This window comes from Dermacentor silvarum, chromosome 2, assembly GCF_013339745.2.
Source record: "Dermacentor silvarum isolate Dsil-2018 chromosome 2, BIME_Dsil_1.4, whole genome shotgun sequence".
Lineage (NCBI taxonomy): Eukaryota > Metazoa > Arthropoda > Arachnida > Ixodida > Ixodidae > Dermacentor > Dermacentor silvarum.
The window spans coordinates 30,440,515-30,459,935 of NC_051155.1; the positions used below are offsets into that span (position 1 = coordinate 30,440,515).

The following is a 19,421-nucleotide window of genomic DNA, read 5'->3' on the forward strand; positions in this document are numbered from 1 at the left end:
AAAGCATTCCTGTGTTTTACATGTATTTGAGTATCCGTCATCGAAGATAGGCCTGAGCTAAAACTTCCTCTTAAAAATGGATCAAGCCAGTTCTATAGGAAACCCATTAAACAGAACCCTGACGTATAGACGATTTCGCTGTTTACAAACATACACCCTTGATAGCTTCCGGTTTGGCGCACTGACGTAGTCCGCTAAACATGGCGAGAAAGAAAACAATGGTGGTGATACATATGAGCAGGAGTGCGCTTTGTGATCCGGCACCGTAGACAGATAAGGCTCGTGACCGGAAGTTTCTTGGAAGCGCACTATCGCTGCTGTTCTCGCGCGAGCGAAAAGGCGAATAGACGATTCCGCTCGCGCGATAGCAGCGATAGTGCGCTCCCAAGAAACTTCCGGTCACGAGCCTTATCTGTCTACTGTGCCGGATCACAAAGCGCACTCCTGCTAATCTGTATCACCACTATTGCCTTTCTTGCTCGCTATGTTTAGCGGACTAAGTCAGTGAGCCAAACCGGAAGCCGTCCAGGGTGCATGTTTGTAAACAGCAAAAGGGTCTATACGCAAGACCGTGGCCACAGTGGTGCACACATAAAAAGTGCGATCAAGAAAAAAATTATTCAACAGAAGCTTCGCGGTAGCCGTTATCTGAGCCAGACATCTCTCCGGAATGCGGACGAGCTTTCTGGCCAGGTTTCTAGCAAAACCATTGATTCATTGTCAGTACAGCAAATAGCTGGCCGTCTTCGAGATAACGCTGATATATATAAGCGCACTCGTTTCCAAGTGCCGACATAGAGTAACATACGGATTGCAAGCGTGGCCACTCCAGCCTAAAAGCGGCCGAGCTACGCAGCTTCATGCCACCCGCTAGAGGGCAATACAACGCACCTTGTCTCCAAGAGAACGCGCGTACTACTTATCTACTGTAGTAACTTTTCTATGGTGCACTATACGTCTACTTGTCGATGTGGCTGTAGACGTAGACGTTATCAACGGGATCAGCCGGCGTGAGCGGTGGATGATAAGACTAGTATAAAGAATAACGCATCGCTACAAAATATCGTCCATGGTGTGATCAGGCATGGTGACGCTACAAAAGATGTGCGATAACGTCTGCGTTGTCTTTGCTGGGTTCGCCTGCCAGAACTTCTGTCTGCTTGGCTGCTGCTTGGTAAGAAGGCATTCATTACGTTCTTTTTTTCCCTTCATTACTTTGCAAATTGCTTATGTATTGGTCACTTCAGCCGTAAGTTAACATTTGTCGCATTGTGCTGTTCGGCGCAGAGAGCTTTTTTGTGTTCTTCACTTCGCGCATGATGTTCGAGGATTGCTTCACATTATGTAAGAAACAGCAATTTGGAATGCTTAGCAGCACGTTTGCGAGAAAATCGTTTCTTGGCGCGAGAAAGTGAGTCGGCACACGCCGGTATATGTAGTCTGAATTTAATGCACGTGTGTTGCGATTGTGTGAAATAATGCACTTATGCTTAGGATCGTTATTCGTGGCGTGCGTAGATTGCTTGAAGCATTTGTTACGAGCGCAATTATAAAGAACTTGCGAATTGAGAAGAATGTTTGTAAGCTGTGGCTACGACGTATTCTGAATAAACACTCCTGCCTCAGTAGCGCATGCATGGCACCGAATGTTGCTTTTATTTAGCTGCGACAATTGCACGTGACGCTTTTCGCGAAAGGGCGATCTGAAGTGCGTAGGTGAAAATTTGTGCGAAGGCGGGAGAGAAGACAAAACCAATACTTCTTTTCCGGTCATGCCATAGTCAAGTACTACGGGAATTACTGCTGTGTTGCGAGGTGCAGTAACAACGGCAGGATAGGGAGAGAGCGTGGTTGGCTGACAACTGTAGTGAGCAGCCTTCATTCCTTGTTTGCTATGCAGCCCGAAACTACCACTTAAAATTTTAGGCTTCAAAGGAAGACTGTTGTTTTCCTGTTTAATGCTAATGCTGTCTTCTGCAGTTTTACTGTTCTGTGGGGTTTTTCATAATATCGCCTGTTTATTACTTTTGTGAAATTTATTCTCAACATATGGCACCTGTATTGGCATGTCTTGCACTTTGCAGTGCTACCATCTTTCTGTGCTTGCGTTCATCGAACGTTGCGAAAAAAAATGTGCATGTGCTTACTGAGAATATGACTTGAAAATAAAAGGTTTCGTCTCTTCCAACACTTGTCATGTTTATTTAAAATGTCTGCATAAACACACAGTGGCATCGTGTGCTTGCTGCTCTGGCGGTACAGCTTACACGAAGCTACTCGATGCATGCAAGCAACGCGTTAAAAAATCGAAGTATAGCCTTCGGGACGAGCACTCGCAAGCAAGCAATCTTGGAGGCTGTGTAATTTTATTGCGATAGCAATTATATGGACACTTCAACCGGATTTCTGCCGTCGCCGTGAGGTTCCGTATAGATAAAATCTTCGGCGCGCGCCGTATGCCCCAGCGGAAGCGTGCGGGGACGCGCGCTATCACGGAGAGCGAACGCACTCAATCTCCCACGCGCAAGCAAGGAAGCGGGAAGCCAGCGCCGGAGGGAGCGGGGGGGGGGGGGGGGGGGGGGTGCACTTCTGCTCTGCCAACAACGGCGCTCGTCGCTCGCCCGCACCGTCTCTTATCTCCACACGGCTCTGACCTTTATGCGCTGTGCATTCGCCGCTCAGTTTCCGTTGAAGCGATAGACCGCACGTACCTTCGCCCGCTGCGGCGTATGCTCTTGCTGCCAGCGTTTTGACAGTCGTCTGCAGTCATGTTTGTTTGTGCACGCTCACACCCCGCTTGTTCATTCAGTTAGTAATAGTCGGACCACATTTTCCAACGCACGCTACACATGCAATGCTGCCCGGATCGGCAGTGCAGCGCTACAGGTGTGTCCCTTCGCACGCGCTGCCCACGGGAAGCGCTTCTCATCAACACCACCGTTTCACACGCGCCTTCTCGTGGTCATAGAGTCTCTCTTCATGTCGGTCTACTTACGCCGCAGCACACCTGCTTACTTAATCAGCTCATGTTTACTACAATTCATATTGCTACCAAAGCCGCTCACCTTACTTCGTATGACATTGCTGTGTTGCTATCGCATTCATTGCTTCGCCCTTAGGGCGAAACTGTGACATTTTTTCTAATCACCAGAAAATAGCCCTTGAGATTAGTTTTCCTGCGGTCCCAATCTCTGAGTCTGCGTAGATTCCACACACCCGCTAGGTGCGCTGCGAACCAAAATCGGCCGCAGGGGCCTATGGAAGTGTCCTCTCTTATCCTTGTATGTTACTCTATGGTGCCGAGGTGAAGCGACAGTCTTAGGGTGTACATCTTTTTATTGTGTTTATTTATCTCTGCGTCATGGCATACGTCACAGCGGGAATTTCGAATTCTTAAGGTCGATACGCCACGTGGTGGCAGAAAAAGGAAACCGAACAAAATGTCCCAAATTTCTGGCTATGAATACCGGTTGCATTGAAATCTACTTTCCGATGAGCGCTGATATGTGTGGTCGTTATATAAAAACTTGAATAAAGGAAAAAAAATGTTGCTGTGACCAGGATTCGACCTGGGTTATTGCGGCCACACATGTCACCCTACTTTGGTTGATATAATGCGTTAAATTTTTGTCAGTTGTGAAGAACGTAAACTTTATTTTCGAAAGTCATTATTTGAAAATAAAGTTTGCGTTCTTCTTCTTCTTAGTCAGTTGTGACAGTTCATCAAATGTACTGATCCAATGAGGAGGTTCAGCTTGTGATCGGTAGACATCACGTATGTAGCACACTTTTGACAAAATTCTTCCTTGCCGATCGAGTCTATGCCAATATTAATTGTGAGCAGTTCTTTTTCAAGGGTTCTTTCCACCACATCCAAAAAAATAATATCGCGTCCTAACACTCTATGAATGCATGCTCGAGTGTTCCTTGCTTTTTGCACAGTGCACAGTTTGTTGTCCATGACACAAATATGCCCTTTTCGGCAAATCATGTTTCAACTGGAATAGTGCTGGTGTAATTTAAAGAAGAATGACTTTGTACCTGGTTTCACAGGCATCCACTTAACTCTTTGAACTGCGGAGCTGTTTAAGCCGACCGTAAGTCTGTAACGCGTTAACAAAAAACATCGCTGAGCGATGACGTCACCTCCTTGCCTAACAACCACCTCGCGGAGCGGCGTCTGCTTCGCCTCCTCTCCGTGCCATGCACATGTTGCCTTGACATGGGACCTTAAGGAGATGGAAGGAGGGAAGGAGAGCATGCGCGCGGCGCGCGCTATGCTCGGGAGAGAAAATGAGAGCGAGAGAGAGAAATTGCAGCAGCACCAACGAGGCAACGCGCAGAGCTCCTGCCGACGCGGGCCACGTTTCCCCGTTTCCTCGCGTTCGCGCCGAACGCGCGCGGTGTCCGTGACTGCAGCAGCCGCCTCTTGCAGTGGCTCGGCAGGTTTCGACCAGCCACGCCCCGGCAAGTGTGGAGGCGCAGCTTGGCCGTGACGTCACCGAGGAGGCAAAGCTCAGAGCCGTCGCGACGGCGGCAGAACTTTCGTTGACTCTGTGGCACGTACATGTAGCCTTGACATGGGACGACCAAAGAAGATCCGGACACCCGAAGAAGAAGCCACTGATCTTGAAACGCATCGCGCGGCCAAGCGAGAATCTGCGCGTCGGCGGCGAGACGATTCGGAATACCGTGCCTAGCAGCACTTAGCATTTCCTAGCAAAAGTTAGCTAAGCCCAGTAAAACCTGGAAGAATATAAGTCGATCACCAGCTCCGCCGTTTACTCCTGCCTTGCACCACTAGTGCAAGCTGCCCACGTTTTTTAAAACATCATTTCCTGGACATTCATAGTATTGTAGTGAACGCCATCCACATGCCGCTATAAATGACCCGCGTTTAAATGGTTAGTTTATAGCACCACTCTTGCACACCACGTCAAGCACCTGAAAGGCAAGTCTGTTGGCGCACGCGCCTCCCCGTGTCTCGTGAGAGAATAAAAAGTTCAGTCTTTGTTTGGAACTCATCGCTCACGGTCTCATTGCTCTTCGCCCGCGCTAGCAATCAACAGTGGTGACCCGGACGTGAACACGCACAGCGACATCGACGCGCCTACCGTGTCTGCAGTCGAATTGAAGCTGCCCCTCTTTTGGCCCGCCGACCCCAAGCTCTGGTTCATTCAAGTCGAGGCACAATTCCCCGCCCGGCGCATCACAGCCGACCTCACGCGCTACCATCACATCGTGAGTAGCTTGCCGCCAGCTACAGCCAGCGAGGTCCACGATTTCCTTCTCGCCCCACCTGCGGAAAACACCTACCAAACTTTGAAGGAGACGATGTAGTGAACGCCATCCGCGCGCCGCTATAAATGGCCCGCGTTTAAATGGTTAGTTTATAGCGCCACTCTTGAACACCACGCCAACAGACTTGCCTTTCAGGTGCTTGACGTGGTGTTCAAGAGTGGCGCTATAAACTAACCATTTAAACGCGGGCCATTTATAGCGGCGCGCGGATGGCGTTCACTACAGTATAAAGACCTATACATGGGAACTGGCGACATGATACCAATCAAGTCATTGTAAGCTAGGAGTCTTTTTGTTACAACACTTAGATACTCCAACAAGAATCGAGCGGTTAAGATTTGAAATGGGGCTACCACGTACCTCCTTTGCTTATGCCTTGACTCTGCCGTTCTATCCGCTCTCACTAGATGCAATAAAATATGGAAAGCAAACTTCTTAGTCAAACTTGCATCATTGAACGTAATAAAGGTTCTGCTGATCCCCCAAGAGCATGAAACGGGGAAAGAAGTGTGAGAGTCCATACCGAAAAAAACATACCGAAAAATTTGGTCCGACTGACCTTCTCCCAACTGGAACATGAAATGTCCACCACGAACACCCTATGCATTTTCTGAACGTTTACACGGGACATACACAAAATGCAGAACGCACCATACTTTGGCGACTAAAAATATGTTGCAGGCAGTAGCTTAAGCAAACATTGATAGGTTTAGTCCCTGCTAGCCAGTCGCTTTCTTCCTTCCTTTTGGCGTAACCTTCGTTCCAATACTCTGTACTCCTATCATAATGTTCAAGAGGTACACCTATGCACTTAGAAGAAGCTGTTGTTCACTGCAGATTAGTAAAATGGGGCAACGTAATATCCCAGCACCCATACCAAAATCCGGCTATTTTCCCAGTTGATTTGACTCGCTGTTTGCTGCCGAAATTGTTTTGCAGTACTTGTGATTTCTTGAACACTTTTCCGATTGCTGCAGAATACCGCATTGTCGTCTGCGTAGGCCAGGACTTTCATGTGAGATGACTGAAGCTTATAGCCATTGATTCGTTCATTTTTATGAGATTAAGCAAAACGGATCAAGACAAATTTCAAAAAGTAAAAGTGAAAGTGGGTACCCTTGCCTTATGGATCAGAGTGCTCTGACAGCTTCCCTTAGTTTCTTATCCACTACGATGCGTACCGAGGAATTGTTTTAAAGCATGTTCAAACCATTTAGTATGACGTTACCTATTTTGGTTTGTTAGAGGAGACAAAAATTATACCTCCCTTCCACTCCGCGAAGATGGTCGCACAGCTAAGCTGTGTTAGTTACACCGAGTGTTACATATGCACGTGTTGCACGTGAGTCAATTGCGTGAACACAAGTAAACACATATCTACAACACGAACTTACACTGAAACGTTGCGAGGCGAGAACAGGCAGCGACTTCCGACGCTACTCGGCGAGTGTCCAGTTCCACGGCCGCTGGATATCCAAAAGGGCGCGCCCCACAGAAACACCTTCTCTTATCGCCTCTCCTCATCGCGCCAAGCGCTGACTCTCATTGGTCGCCTGCTCCCCCCAGCGTGCCTCTCCTCCTCTGCTGGTCACGTTACCTGTCTTCCCTCGGCGCGGCTGTCATACTCTTCTGGTCACGTGACCTGCGTGACACCGGCAGACCGATGGACGGCGCAGCCTCGGCCTACCACTATATATAAAAGGTAGCGCCATTCTTAGATCTTGCCGTCACCGCGCTCACCCCGGCGTTTCCTCCTCGCCGCCTCCAGTCGTCCCAGCCTCCTCCGCTCCCCCATTGGCCAATCCGTGTCACGTGGAAGCACGCTCGCGCTTTTGTATATTTTTTTTACAGTGCACTAGAAAATATTGGGTAGTGGAAGAAGCGGCGGCCTCGGCGCGAGGCATATTGTGTAGAAGCTCACCAGATGGCGCGCGCGCTCACTTCCCGAGCACCGGCTGAGGGAGTCCGCGGCAGAGCGCAGCAGGCGAGTGCGGCGGCATAGAGTTTCAGAATGCTGTGCTCATTTTCCTCATGCCAAATATGTCAGTATGATTTATGCAAAGAACCCTAAGATCTGTAGTATGGGATGGCAGGGCACGGTTCGTACCTGCAATGTATGTTATCGCGATGCATGCACTTCGTGCTGCATCGACAGACATTTAGCATCAAAATTTCACTTTTTTTTACCCAGTTGCACCAGTCACAAGTCCCGTTCGAAACATAGAAAATACATTTGTATTGAATAGGATTTACTAGACAGTGACTCTAACCAAGTAAGGGTATGTATTAACCCGACGTTTCGGAGCCACTTCGGCTCCTTCTTCAGGGGGTATTCTTCGGAGGTTGCGGTGTGCAGCGATATGTTTTGGTGTTGGTGACCTAGAGCGGGGGGTCTTTTCTTCTTTTCGCCGTGTCTCCAGGGCCATGGACATACACAGAGGGTAGGATGCCCTTCACGCGGTTTATATTACGTCGGGCTAATAAATACCCTTACTTGGTTGGAGTCACTGTCTAAGCCCTAATAAATTTTTCCAACCAGCAGGTAATTCTGTCGAAATATTTAGCTTAAAATTTCTAATGAATGCATGCATACTGCTGCATTCTTCTATCATTATGATTTAGGCAAGCGATGAACATGTGCATTTCAGGAGCATATGAGCCGCCTGCAGACAGCTTTTTTTTTTTTTTTTTTTTTTTTCAGTATCAGTCGGTAGGGGGGAGGCATTTTCAAGAAACATACTGCAAAAGATGAGTTGCACGGTAGAGAGTACACAATACCATTTCACATACTTATGTACAGCGGCTCAACTTCATATATCTTGAGGTCACCCGACTCTTTGGAATGGTTTAAGGACCTCACAAAAAAGTGCAGCCGTTTGGTAACATGAAAAGCTACAACCTTCACCATCAAAGATTCTGTATGGCTGGCGCACCCTATCCGGTCTTGTTGGTTTCTCTTAAGAGTAATAACATCTTAACACTCTCATGATGCAGCTCCTGTGCACTGAATGTGGCTGTGAAAAGGTTTTCTTATCTTTGAATAAACCTGAAAAGTTATCCGGTTGGATACAGTAGGCCACCATTGTCTCGCAGCCTGGTGTACTGAGCTGCAGCAAGACTATCAACATCCTCCTTCTTTGGGATAAGCAATTTGTGGCATTCATCGCACTCCAATTTCAACAAAAACTTCCTGGCAACATTACCATAAATGTAAAAAAATGAGCCGGTCGTCACTTTTTGCTTGAAAACATGGAGACATGGTCTGGTGCAGGACCCTAGCTGCTTTTGATACCCTGCAGTGGGAATGTTATCATCAAGAAGGCATTGGATTATGTCAGTTTTACCAGGCTTTGGGCCTTCTATTATGTCTGGCTCAAGGATTGCTGTAAGAACACCAGGCCAGCATTGCCATTAGCAACAGATCTGGCAAGCTCATAAATACTTAGGCAAGACACACTGCAGTAATGAGAAACTGTTGAGGTATTGGAATCGCTTGACTGCCGTGCTATACCGAAGAGATTTTGAACTGGGTTCTGACTCAGCTTTGAGGTCATTAAGTACTCGTAGCTAACATTATTTGTCATGTAGGTCAGCAACGACAGAACGCTTGCAACTGCGACTGTCAGGCCAACAGCAGTAGATGCGGACAGGAAGCCACCTCGACCACCTACATGCAGCTCCCATTCGGTCAGGCACGTCAAAAACGAAAGAAGCTTTTCCACAGAAGCAGATTCTGGCCGCAGAGCTTGGCTTGGAAGTCTGGATCTCATTATTTCAATGACGTCTCGGATCATCCTGCAACAAAAAATGCCCCAAAATTTATTTTCTGGTATCCACACTGTTTACGATCGTTTGAAGATTATGCTGGGGCACTGTCACATACAGGCAGTCCTTGCCATCCGCACCACCATCTGGGGATGATGACTCATGAACGTCGCGACGAGACAAACGCACCTTCTTCGTGCGTACAGCTGGGCACACTGCAACGCGTTTTCTCTCTGGTCTTCTCTGACGCATTTCCTTTGAGAGGTAGGATGGCAAATCGGGCAGGAGCGTGGGCACCGCGGCGTCGGTCAGCGCCGGTGTCCCTCGACGAATCCTTACTTCCTCACCGTTGATGAAGTGAACATAGTCGCGCAAAATAAAATGCGCATCAAAGTGCCTCTCCCACGCAGTTGAAGTCTCGTAGAGTGGCTTATCTTTGCAGCGAAGATTTCTCTCCCATTGTTTCCGCCGGTCATTGTCTTTAGGCACTCCAAAAAGAGGCAACGTGCGCTCATTTACTTCTCGAAAACCAGGATACCCTCAGTCCCTCACTTGCATCCGGGCGCATAGCAATGCGTATCGCTTTTTTTCTTCTTCTCTTACATTATCCAAAAAAGCGACAACAGGGCAGCATCGAACAGAGAAACGGTCACGCTCGGCACTTTCAGTAGCTTCACTTGCAAAAACACGAAAAGCACGCGGGCTCGTAACACCAAGAACGACGAGGTGTTGCAAGCTACGCGAGCAGCGCGGGCTCCAACCGGCACGTTCTCCTCGGGAAGAGCACACTAGCGCCCCTAGCGGAGTCTTCGCTCTTGGCTTCACACTGCCTGTGCGCCCAGCCCTCCGCTCTTTCCACTACCCAATACTTCTAGTTCACTGTAATTTTTTTCTTTCCTGCGCGCTCCGACCGCCATTCTCGGGCCTGTGCGATGAAAGGGCTGTACGCACAAACTGATCAAACGTGTTAGGGACAAGAACTTCGTTGTGATGGCATGCTGCTGCGCATTAAGTTGCCGCAGCCGACAAGGCGAGGGCAAAAGGCTTTTTTTTTTTTACCATCCGGCGAGCGCAAACGCTTGCTGTAAACTTGGTATTTGCGCCGTCTCGCATCGTCGCGTTGCTACTTCCAAAACGGCATTATTAAGGCCAGTTACTGACTGACGAAGCAAAATCGCGCCTCAGAAACTGCTCCGCAGGGCGCAATCGAAGTTTTCCGCGGATTTCCTCTGTTAGCGCGTTATCTGTCGTCTGCCACGGCAGGCCCGACGTAGGCGGCGCCACTGTCGATATCGCGCCTCGATCGCGCGGGCCGTGCCGAGCGCGACAGCGGAACGGAGGAGGGAAGTGGTTGGCGCTACTTTTTATATATAGGGTCTTTACCTACCACAACTCCGCTGTTAAAAGAGATCATGGGACACGCGCTCAAATGCCTTTGCAAGGTTAGCTGCATCATTGCGAGTCATACACCGTTCATACACATTTGAGTCGTACAATTTCGTACCATTGCGAGTCTTAAACAATCATACACAAATGTAGCAATTGAACAACCTTTCACACCACACGTTCTATGCGATCCAAACAATGCCGTAATAACACTGTATTCGCTCACCTAAAAACCTTCATGTATATCTTGTAGTCAGTGTTCATAAGCGTCATCGGGTGATTTGCCTCTACAGAAAGCAATTTTTCTCGGTCGTCAGTTTTAGAAATGAGTACCATATGAGCAGTGCGAAAAGAAACCGGCATAGCTGTTCCTGCATACGCCTCTGTGATCATGGCAAATAAAGAAGGTGGAAGTTGACGTTTAAAAGCTTTATAAAAAGCAGCTCCCAGGACATCAGGCCCAGGTGCATTATCTAATGTGAAATCATTAATTACGCTACTCACTTCATCCAGGCTCTTGAAAGAATTCCCGAGCGCTGTCATCTAACTTTGGCATTAGGTGTAGAAATTCGTCACCGAGCTCACTCTTCGGTTTTCTTTCATTCCTGATTAGGTCTCGGTACTGGTGTAATGGTCAAGGAAAGCCTGCTTAGTTTTCTTGCTATCCGACGTTACTTCGCTTTGATACCACAGTCGTATTTCATTCTGAGCTGCGTATCACCTTTCGTCATTGAAAGCGCGTTTCTTTGGTGATTCGTACATCCACAATTTTTCCGTTGGCACTCTTTCCACTGCGGCTCTGTAATTTTGTGTTTCGAACGCTTCCAGGCGATTTTTCACTTCGCGTTCGTTTGCGCAAATCAAGCTGGCACTGCAGTTCTACATGTAGCCTTCTTTTCTGTGTAACTTAGAACCGCTCCATTTTCTATCGCGATCATTTTGATCATCTTAAAATTTTCCCACTTATTTATGCTACTTGATGAATTATTGGCGGTCGTGTTGGCGATTTCTTTTCTAGCTTCATCAACAAATATGTTGTCTTCTAACAGCTTTGCATTAAATTGTCAAAGATTCCAGGTAAATCGTGTTTTATTTTGCTTACTTCCAAGTGTGATCATCACTAGGTTACGGGCCCTAAATAAGACATGTTTACCTTCATAAGAACGGCATAGTGCCACAAACTCTAAACTAGCATATATTCTGTCCAGCCTCGCGCTACTACGGCGCTGGAAATGTGTGAAGATAGGACTATAACCTCACAACAACAGCCAGCCGAGATCCTCTAAACGGTAATCCTCAATTAAAACAACTAAATACCTCGCACTCTTATCCCCAACATAAACGTTGCTCGATCTACCTCCCACCATGCATTCACAGTAGAAGTCGCCTAATAAAAGATGACGCCTGTCCCATTTCAAGTAGCCATGGACCTTTTCAAAGAACGCAACACCCTCATTTTTATTATTGGGGGTATAGATACAACCAACATGCCCCAAAATCCAAAAAGAAATAAATCAACTACAAGCAGCCTTCACTCTTCAGATACGATAACATTCACTTCCACAATGCCTAAATTGTTGCGTAAAAGTTGAGCACAACCGCGAGAATAGCCAACTGCCATACGCAGACGTTGTAACGCGTCCGAAAAACCTGAACCATGCGATCCGTCTGTTCCTCGCTTTCAATTTTAGTTTCTTGCAGCGCAGCTATGTCCAAATGATGTTCCAGAAGCAGGCAGCTAACTTGATACTGCCGTTTTCTTGCTGATAGCTCAGAACGTTCAGAGTGGCTACACATAGTGGCACCCGAAACTTATGTTCAGCGTCTCGCGCGGTACAGACATAAAGGCATGGCTCTCACCTCGGGGCTCACTGATGCTCCCGAAATGTCGCTGGTGTGGGTGTACACGTGGCTGGTTCTGTCCATGTTATCGCAGTTCTTGTCAGCGGCATGGTGGCTACGCAACCGGGCACCGTCAATGAAGTTCTGAACTTGCAGTCGCTGGTCGCACCGACATCCGAAGAGCGCGGGTAACCACACCTACTTCGGCGCAGTCTCCATTCTCCTCTCTAGGGGTACCGCTGGCTACGGCCTAAATGGCAATCGACGCGGTGACGTGGATTTTGCAGGCGGTCCTACGTGAACAATCCAAGTGTCCATTAAATGGATGGAAATGGTCATATTGCCACACCGTTCTATCACTAAAGTTGCTCATACCAGGTCTTACACACGTGACAAAATTATTCCTCCGAATTTTCAGAATGGGAACCCACAAGCAGATGTCATGAAACAAACCACCGACAGCACATACATTTTATCTTAAATCTTCTCAAACCTAAATATTAAAAGTGCGGAACAATAACAGAGCTCAAACCCGGAAATGACGTAATTTTATTGGCGCGGCTGTGCACTACCTCCGTGATCAGCCCAGGAGAGAGGTTTGAAAGATAGCCGATGCGGAAAAGGGGTGGTAAAGTGTTGAAGAAAGACGTTGGCTTTCATTAATAAGCATAAATGAAATTGTTCGATGGCAAGATTCAAACAGAGGACCCCGAGCACAACAGCTTGTTTTTGCACAACAGCCCGCCTGCGTAAAGCGCAACTTACTGGCAAATTTTGCGACTTTTCATAGCAACCTTATTTTTCCTTAACGCCCCCCACCCCCCCCAAAAAAACACAGCCTTTTTAAAATTTTCAAACAAATGGTTGATGTTGTAAATGACTGTCTTACTTGCGGAAATTGACAAAGATCTCTACAGTATTCTATTAACGCGTAAAACTAGGTGAAAATGCTGTATCTTTAACGTTCACTTTGTTATTCCAGGGTTGTTGCTGCGTAACATGAGGTCAATTAAAATTTTAGCAGACAATGCGGTTTTTTTTTTTTTTTGGTGGGGGGGGGGGGGGAAGATAAGTGGCATGAAAGTACTTTTTCACTTTCGTACGTAACCAACAATATTTTGTTCATAGCTTCTACAAAACGCCATGTCTTTATTATTTTCATCAGAAATGTACAGAAAAAAACGCAGAAATTGTACCTATATTGTTTTTCAATACAAACCATGTCAGAAAATTCTAATAATGTAAGTATTGTAAATGTAAAACAGTACCTTCTTTTCGGATTTCGTTTCTCCCACCTGGTTTGGCTCTGGTCGGGAACATTGAAATGCACCTCAGATTGATTCACCTTTTATACATTAGATAGCAACAGTCTTTGTCACCAAAAGTGATACCAACTGTTCTGTGTATATATTTTAAATAAAATCATAAATGGTTGAGCGCAATGCTTGGTCCTCATGGCTCCATTATTTTCATACCTGGCAGCTTGAATGAACCCGCAAGATTCTTATATTTTGCAAATACATTATTTCCCACAAACATCGCATTTGGCCAATGCAAAGTTGTCGCCTTGTACATAATGCACCCAATAAACTTCAGCCGAATATACGCGTCGAAAATGTCACGTCGATGCTTCGTAATGTTCCTAATGACTGCTTCCTCGTTTAATCCTGAAACTTGGCAACGCCTGTGCATCCTGACCATCGAGATGGCCTCAAACGTATTCGTGCAGATGCAAGCCGTGGTGACGCGGCAAACGGAGGAGGCGGCCAAGAGCGGCCGCGGAATGAATCTCGGAGGCAGTCACCAAGAGCGGCGCGTCGCGTCTCGAACGCCACCGACGAAGTGCTCATCAGACCTGGCGAGCTGGCCTGCAAGAGCCAGGGTTCAGCGAAGCTCTATGTAGAGGCAGCCCCAGGTAAGAAATCTGCTTTGCTAAAATGTCATTACGCACCACCATGGCAAGCTGTTAAACGTACCCTATGGAGAAAAACATTAAAACCCAGGCGTCTATAGTATCCATCGAGTTCTGTACACGTGACCGCATTTATCGTATTTCGTTAACGGTGGCCATTGCTATGGCTCTGGCGCGCATCTGCCATGCAGTAATTTTATACATGCGTCTTTGCAATACAATGCGAATTGTCTTTGTACACGTGCGCCTTTCGAGGGCTAAAGTTATTTCACATTCCTGCCTAAGGTTTTTGTTGAGAGCGTAAATTATTTCAACATAAATAAAAAAGTTGCAGCGGGTAAATTATTCTTTAAAACATAAATCTTACTTATTCAGTGGAAAATGGGACAGTTTTCATTCGAGAAAGTGAATTCATGCATGCTTGTTGTTCAGATTTTGTTCCTCTGATATTCGCGATGAAACCAGAGCGCCTAACAGGCAGTGTGACGTTACAAATTGGAAAGATGTTTCTTGTATTTCAGCCGCTGTGGCGCCAGAAAAGTTCTAAAACTTGCTATAAGTGCAATGATCAGTAACATTAGGACTATAATTAGGACTATAGGTTGCAAACATTGTGAACATTTTATGTACAAAAAATGGCACAAACACGCAAACATAACTTCAAATCAGGCACGCCACGTCCACGTATACCGCGTCATGGTCTTGAGCGAGAAATATCGTCAGCGACCAAGACACAGTGAGCAAGAAACTGGTGAAAGTTAATTTTAGCTGTTGAAAAAAAGCGAAAGGTTGTGCTATCTGCAAACAAACATCAAAATCTTTCTTTGTGCCCTGAGAGGTCGTGTTCGAACTTGAGGCCGTACATAGCTCGCGAAACGAGGAGAGCGTTGACAAGTAGGGATGGCGGCGCTCCTCCAGAGTTATTTGGGCGATGCGTATGTGTGTGTGACCTTCTTTGGTTAAGTCCAATAGCAAGGCCGCTGGTCGATTGTCTGTTGTGATGATTTAAGCCCGGAATTAAGCCCACCTCAACGGTCTACGGGATTAGTCAGCACTCAGTAAATAACTTTAGCTTGACGTTTACTTCTATTCCCGCTCAGGCCAGTGAGTACACACAGCAACTCAGAAGGGATGCTAATGCTCCTATAGCATGCGTGCGCACAACGACCATGCCAGCAGCGGAAGCCCGAACTACACCGAGCCGACTGACCGGAGAGTAGGCGGTACGCCCACTACGCTTGGTTGTTTTTTCTGCCAAACTGCACTCCGCGTCTTTGGACACCTTCTGAGCCTCCGCAGGCGAACGGCTCAAGTGCCGTTGATAACGGGACAACACGACGACGACGGGGCTAATGGTGACCTCGCTAACTTGCATAGAACGTACGTGTAAGTGCTATCGAAATAAAAGATCTATCATCGCCAAGTCACCGCCGCAAGATGAAGGACAATAAATATAAAATATCGTAGGAAAGATGGTGCAGCGTTGATTCAGGCCAGATCATTAGTGAGCTCGTCATCGTCGTCAGACCAACCGATGCCTTTGAGCACGCTATTTCCCCTTGGTTCATTCATTACAGCTAGTTACAGTAACTGATTGATGTGACAGTATTCCTTCCTGTTTATTGTCACTCATTGTGAGAAATTATAGTTAATTTGATGGCGGAAAATGTCTAACTTGGTGCGAATACCCAATCTACTCCCTTAATTTCTCTGCGGCGTAGACTTTCGCAGTCTGGACCGCCATGTAACAGGGAGAATTGATTCCAACGAACTTCTGCAAAAACACGAAGGTCAAAGCTTTCCTTCTTAACTCTTCTACAAGCATTAACTATTCTCCAACGGTCGCCTTCAATATTTTTTGCCTTTTTCCTAGAACACCAGATAATGTTTATCACCAGGTATTAAAGTTAAACACGCCGCTAGCTGTAAATCGTATTCAACCAGTTAATGTTAAGCTTATCGCTCGTGACATATTACACGTTTTCAAGTTGACAATCAAGAATAAAATATGTAAAGCACGGGTATTTCCACTACAACTTAGAAAGACCGAGGTATTTCCCATCTTTAAAAAGGGTCAGCAAAGTAAGTAAATTTTTATAGACCTAACTATACAACCTTTCTTGAATAAATTATTTTACAGAGTCTTAGGAAGTTGAATAAGAAACTGTCTTCGAAAAGTTATGCTCCATCCCATGAACAATTTGATTTTTGACCCAATTATTTAAGAGAACTTGCATTACTAGAGTCTACGAATGCAATAAACATGTATAATAACAAGGGGCTCTTTGGGCAGCGGGCTTCTTCGTTGATTTAACAAAAGCATATTTGACCGGATAAAAGACATACCTTTTTCAAAGCTAGACTCATGCACAATTGGAAGGCTCTTCTAACTAATTCTTCTACGCAGCTGCTTAACCGAACCTGCACAAGTAGTCAAATTTGCAGATAACTTATCGTTTCCGGTAGCAATTATTCAGGGGTCTATAGTGGGTCCGTTTTCTTTCTTCTTTTTTTCAAGTGCATATAAATGATTTACCTGCTTGTCTCAAGCACATAAATTGCATTCTTTACGCCGATTACACTACACTTTATTCATGTCATAATATTTTAATTAACCTTACTGCAATACTAAACGTGGACATTCGAAACAATGTAACATGGTACCGTAATGTCTCGAAATAAATGTGGTGAAAACTAAATTTATGCTTTTCCACTCATACCTAATGCAAATAGCACAAGTACCTGAGCTGCTTTTAAGGCATCATCTTATCGCCATGTCATTTTCTCTAACATTTCTTGATGTTGTATTGGACCCACATTTGCAATTTATTATGCACACTAAAACACTGACTCGTAAAATTGCACTTGAGTTATGCGTACTAAGCAAGGCTCACTGTTATGCTTAACAGCACATCCCCCTCTCCCTCTACAACGCCTTTATTCACCGCCTCCTTAATTACTCCTTATTATCATGGGGAAACACTTAACGCACTTAACATCCCTGCACTTAACGTACTTAACATCCCTGCCTAATAACTTTCATTTCATATACAACCTCTGCTCTGGAGAGAGACTTTGTGGCCACACAAAACCTCTGGGGAGATGCTTTGTGTGGCCCAAAATATTAATTTTATTGCAGAAGAACTGATAGTTGGGCGAGTTGGTACGAATTCATAGTGAATTCATAGACTATGTCGTTGTCTATTGTGCGCGCTAAATATTTTACTATGGATCAATTTCATTGTTTTTTGTTCTTTCGACAGCGCGCATGTCTTTAGCTTTCGAAAAATATATAACACTTGGGCAGGGGCGGATCTAGGTTTTTTTCTGAGGGGGGGGGTGAGCTTCTGTCAATGATGATGATGATAGTAGCCTTACTTATTTACCGAAATTTACCGTTTTTCCTAACGATAAACCCGCGTTTTATACGGCTAAAGCAACACCTGTAGCCCTCCGTGGTGGCTCAGTCAGCTCAGGCGTTGAGCCCGAGATCGCGGGATCAAATCCCGGCCACGGCGGCCGCATTTCGATGGAGGCGAAATGCAAAAACGCCCGTGTTGTTGCGTTGTAATGCAGGTTAAAGAATCCCAGGTGGTCAAAATTAATCCGGAGCCTTCCACTACGGCATGCCTCATAATCGGAGCTGGTTTTGGCACGTAAAACCCAGAAAGAGGAAGAAGACCTGTAGCGAAGCCAGGTATCGGCTTCTCCGAGCTTATAGAAAAATGACGTTACCCGATACAGCCATGTGCTTGGCGGCTGCGCCTGATAATGCAGGGTGTTCAAAACTAAGCTTTATGGTTTTCTTAAAGTTAGGCACTGGGCGGCACGCGAAGACCACCTGTGCAAATAAGTTATGTGGCTAGGGGGGCACAAAGTGAGATGATAATTATCGCTGTGAGCAGCCCAATTAACTAAAATTCAACAATTATTTTTTGTTGACTGCAGTAAGTGGGTATGTTTGTATTGAAAACTTAGAGGCAGTCGAGTTTCTACACAGTATCGGTCGGAAGAATTATTCTAGCGTGTCCGTGCTCTGAGATATCACACTCCAATTTTCAATTGTCGTACTGCGCAGAATAATCGAGAATAAAGACGCGACAATTCTCATGAATTCCCGTGAATGATCATAAAGCTCAGTGACCACTTCTGTGGAGGGATTGCGGTGCCATCTTCTCTCTTGAGTCGTGGTGGTGTGTTGACTAGAGGAACGTTCTTGAATACGGGCGTAACGCTCCGCTCCAACGCAGCAACCACTACGCTGGTTGTTTAGGATATGCGAATCACCGCGTATGAAGACTCACGACGCCACCTACAAGAATAACGATGTGGCGTAGTAGGCGAGAGTGCGAGCCAGCGTCTTCATGTTTTGTTTCCCACACGACGTCATCCTTTTACACAAGGCGAGCATCTGCTCCCGTTTCTCTAACCATGCGACGTCATCCTAGGCCCGCGCGCTGGCGTTGGCCGCTGACGTCACGCTCCCCCACTTCGCAGCCGCGGCTCGAGGCTTCGCCCCGCTTCGCGAGAACGCCCACTCAGATAAACGGATCCGGCGGGCTTCAGCCTCCTATGCTTAATGTACGACAATAAAACTGCGAAGTTACAATGAAAAACTTGTAGCGTACGAACGGCACTGTACTCGTACTGGATATTGTGAACGTGTAACTGTGGTCACAATGAGTGCTACAGTTAAAAAAAAAGTTGCCTATGCGTAGTTCTTAGTTTAGCTGTTAGTTGTTATTATTTATATATGAACACTTCAGCAAGAGATCTCTTTCATTAAGCAGGTTGGTCGCGGAACCGATGACAGCCAATGAGGCAACCGTTGACACCCCAAGGGGAAACTAAGTTAATCAGGCGCGAAGGCGCTCGAGCGGACCGCGGCGTGTTTGGCAAAAGGGACGTCCCCTCGTTCATTCGACGCCACCGACAGAACGAGTAAGGCACGGCAGGCACCAGGAGGCCCAAGGTGTTCCTGAGAAAAAATAACTACGGCAACTTCGCGACACCACACTCCTACGGAATACAACTAAGCTTGTGAGCGAGCTAGCTTTACTTCTACATGGCTGATACCACTGGTACTTATGTTAAATAAACTTTCAACTTTCAACTTTCAACTCGTGAAAAGTACTTTTGAAGAATGCTGGTGGCCATATTTTTTTGCGACAGGGCCATCCCCCTGTCAGCGAGGGGGCGATGCAGATATCTGAGG

At 46.4% G+C, this 19,421-nt stretch overlaps 1 protein-coding gene across 1 annotated transcript in view; it reads left to right on the forward strand.

Moving 5' to 3' along the window:
- LOC119439956 (uncharacterized) overlaps window positions 1–19,421 on the forward strand; it is a 60,495-nt gene that overhangs the window by 20,865 nt on the left and 20,209 nt on the right. Inside the window, exon 2 of the mRNA XM_049661233.1 lies at window positions 14,024–14,209. Within this exon, the coding sequence (XP_049517190.1) occupies window positions 14,024–14,209 (186 nt within the window). The remainder of the gene's footprint in view (window positions 1–14,023; window positions 14,210–19,421) is intronic.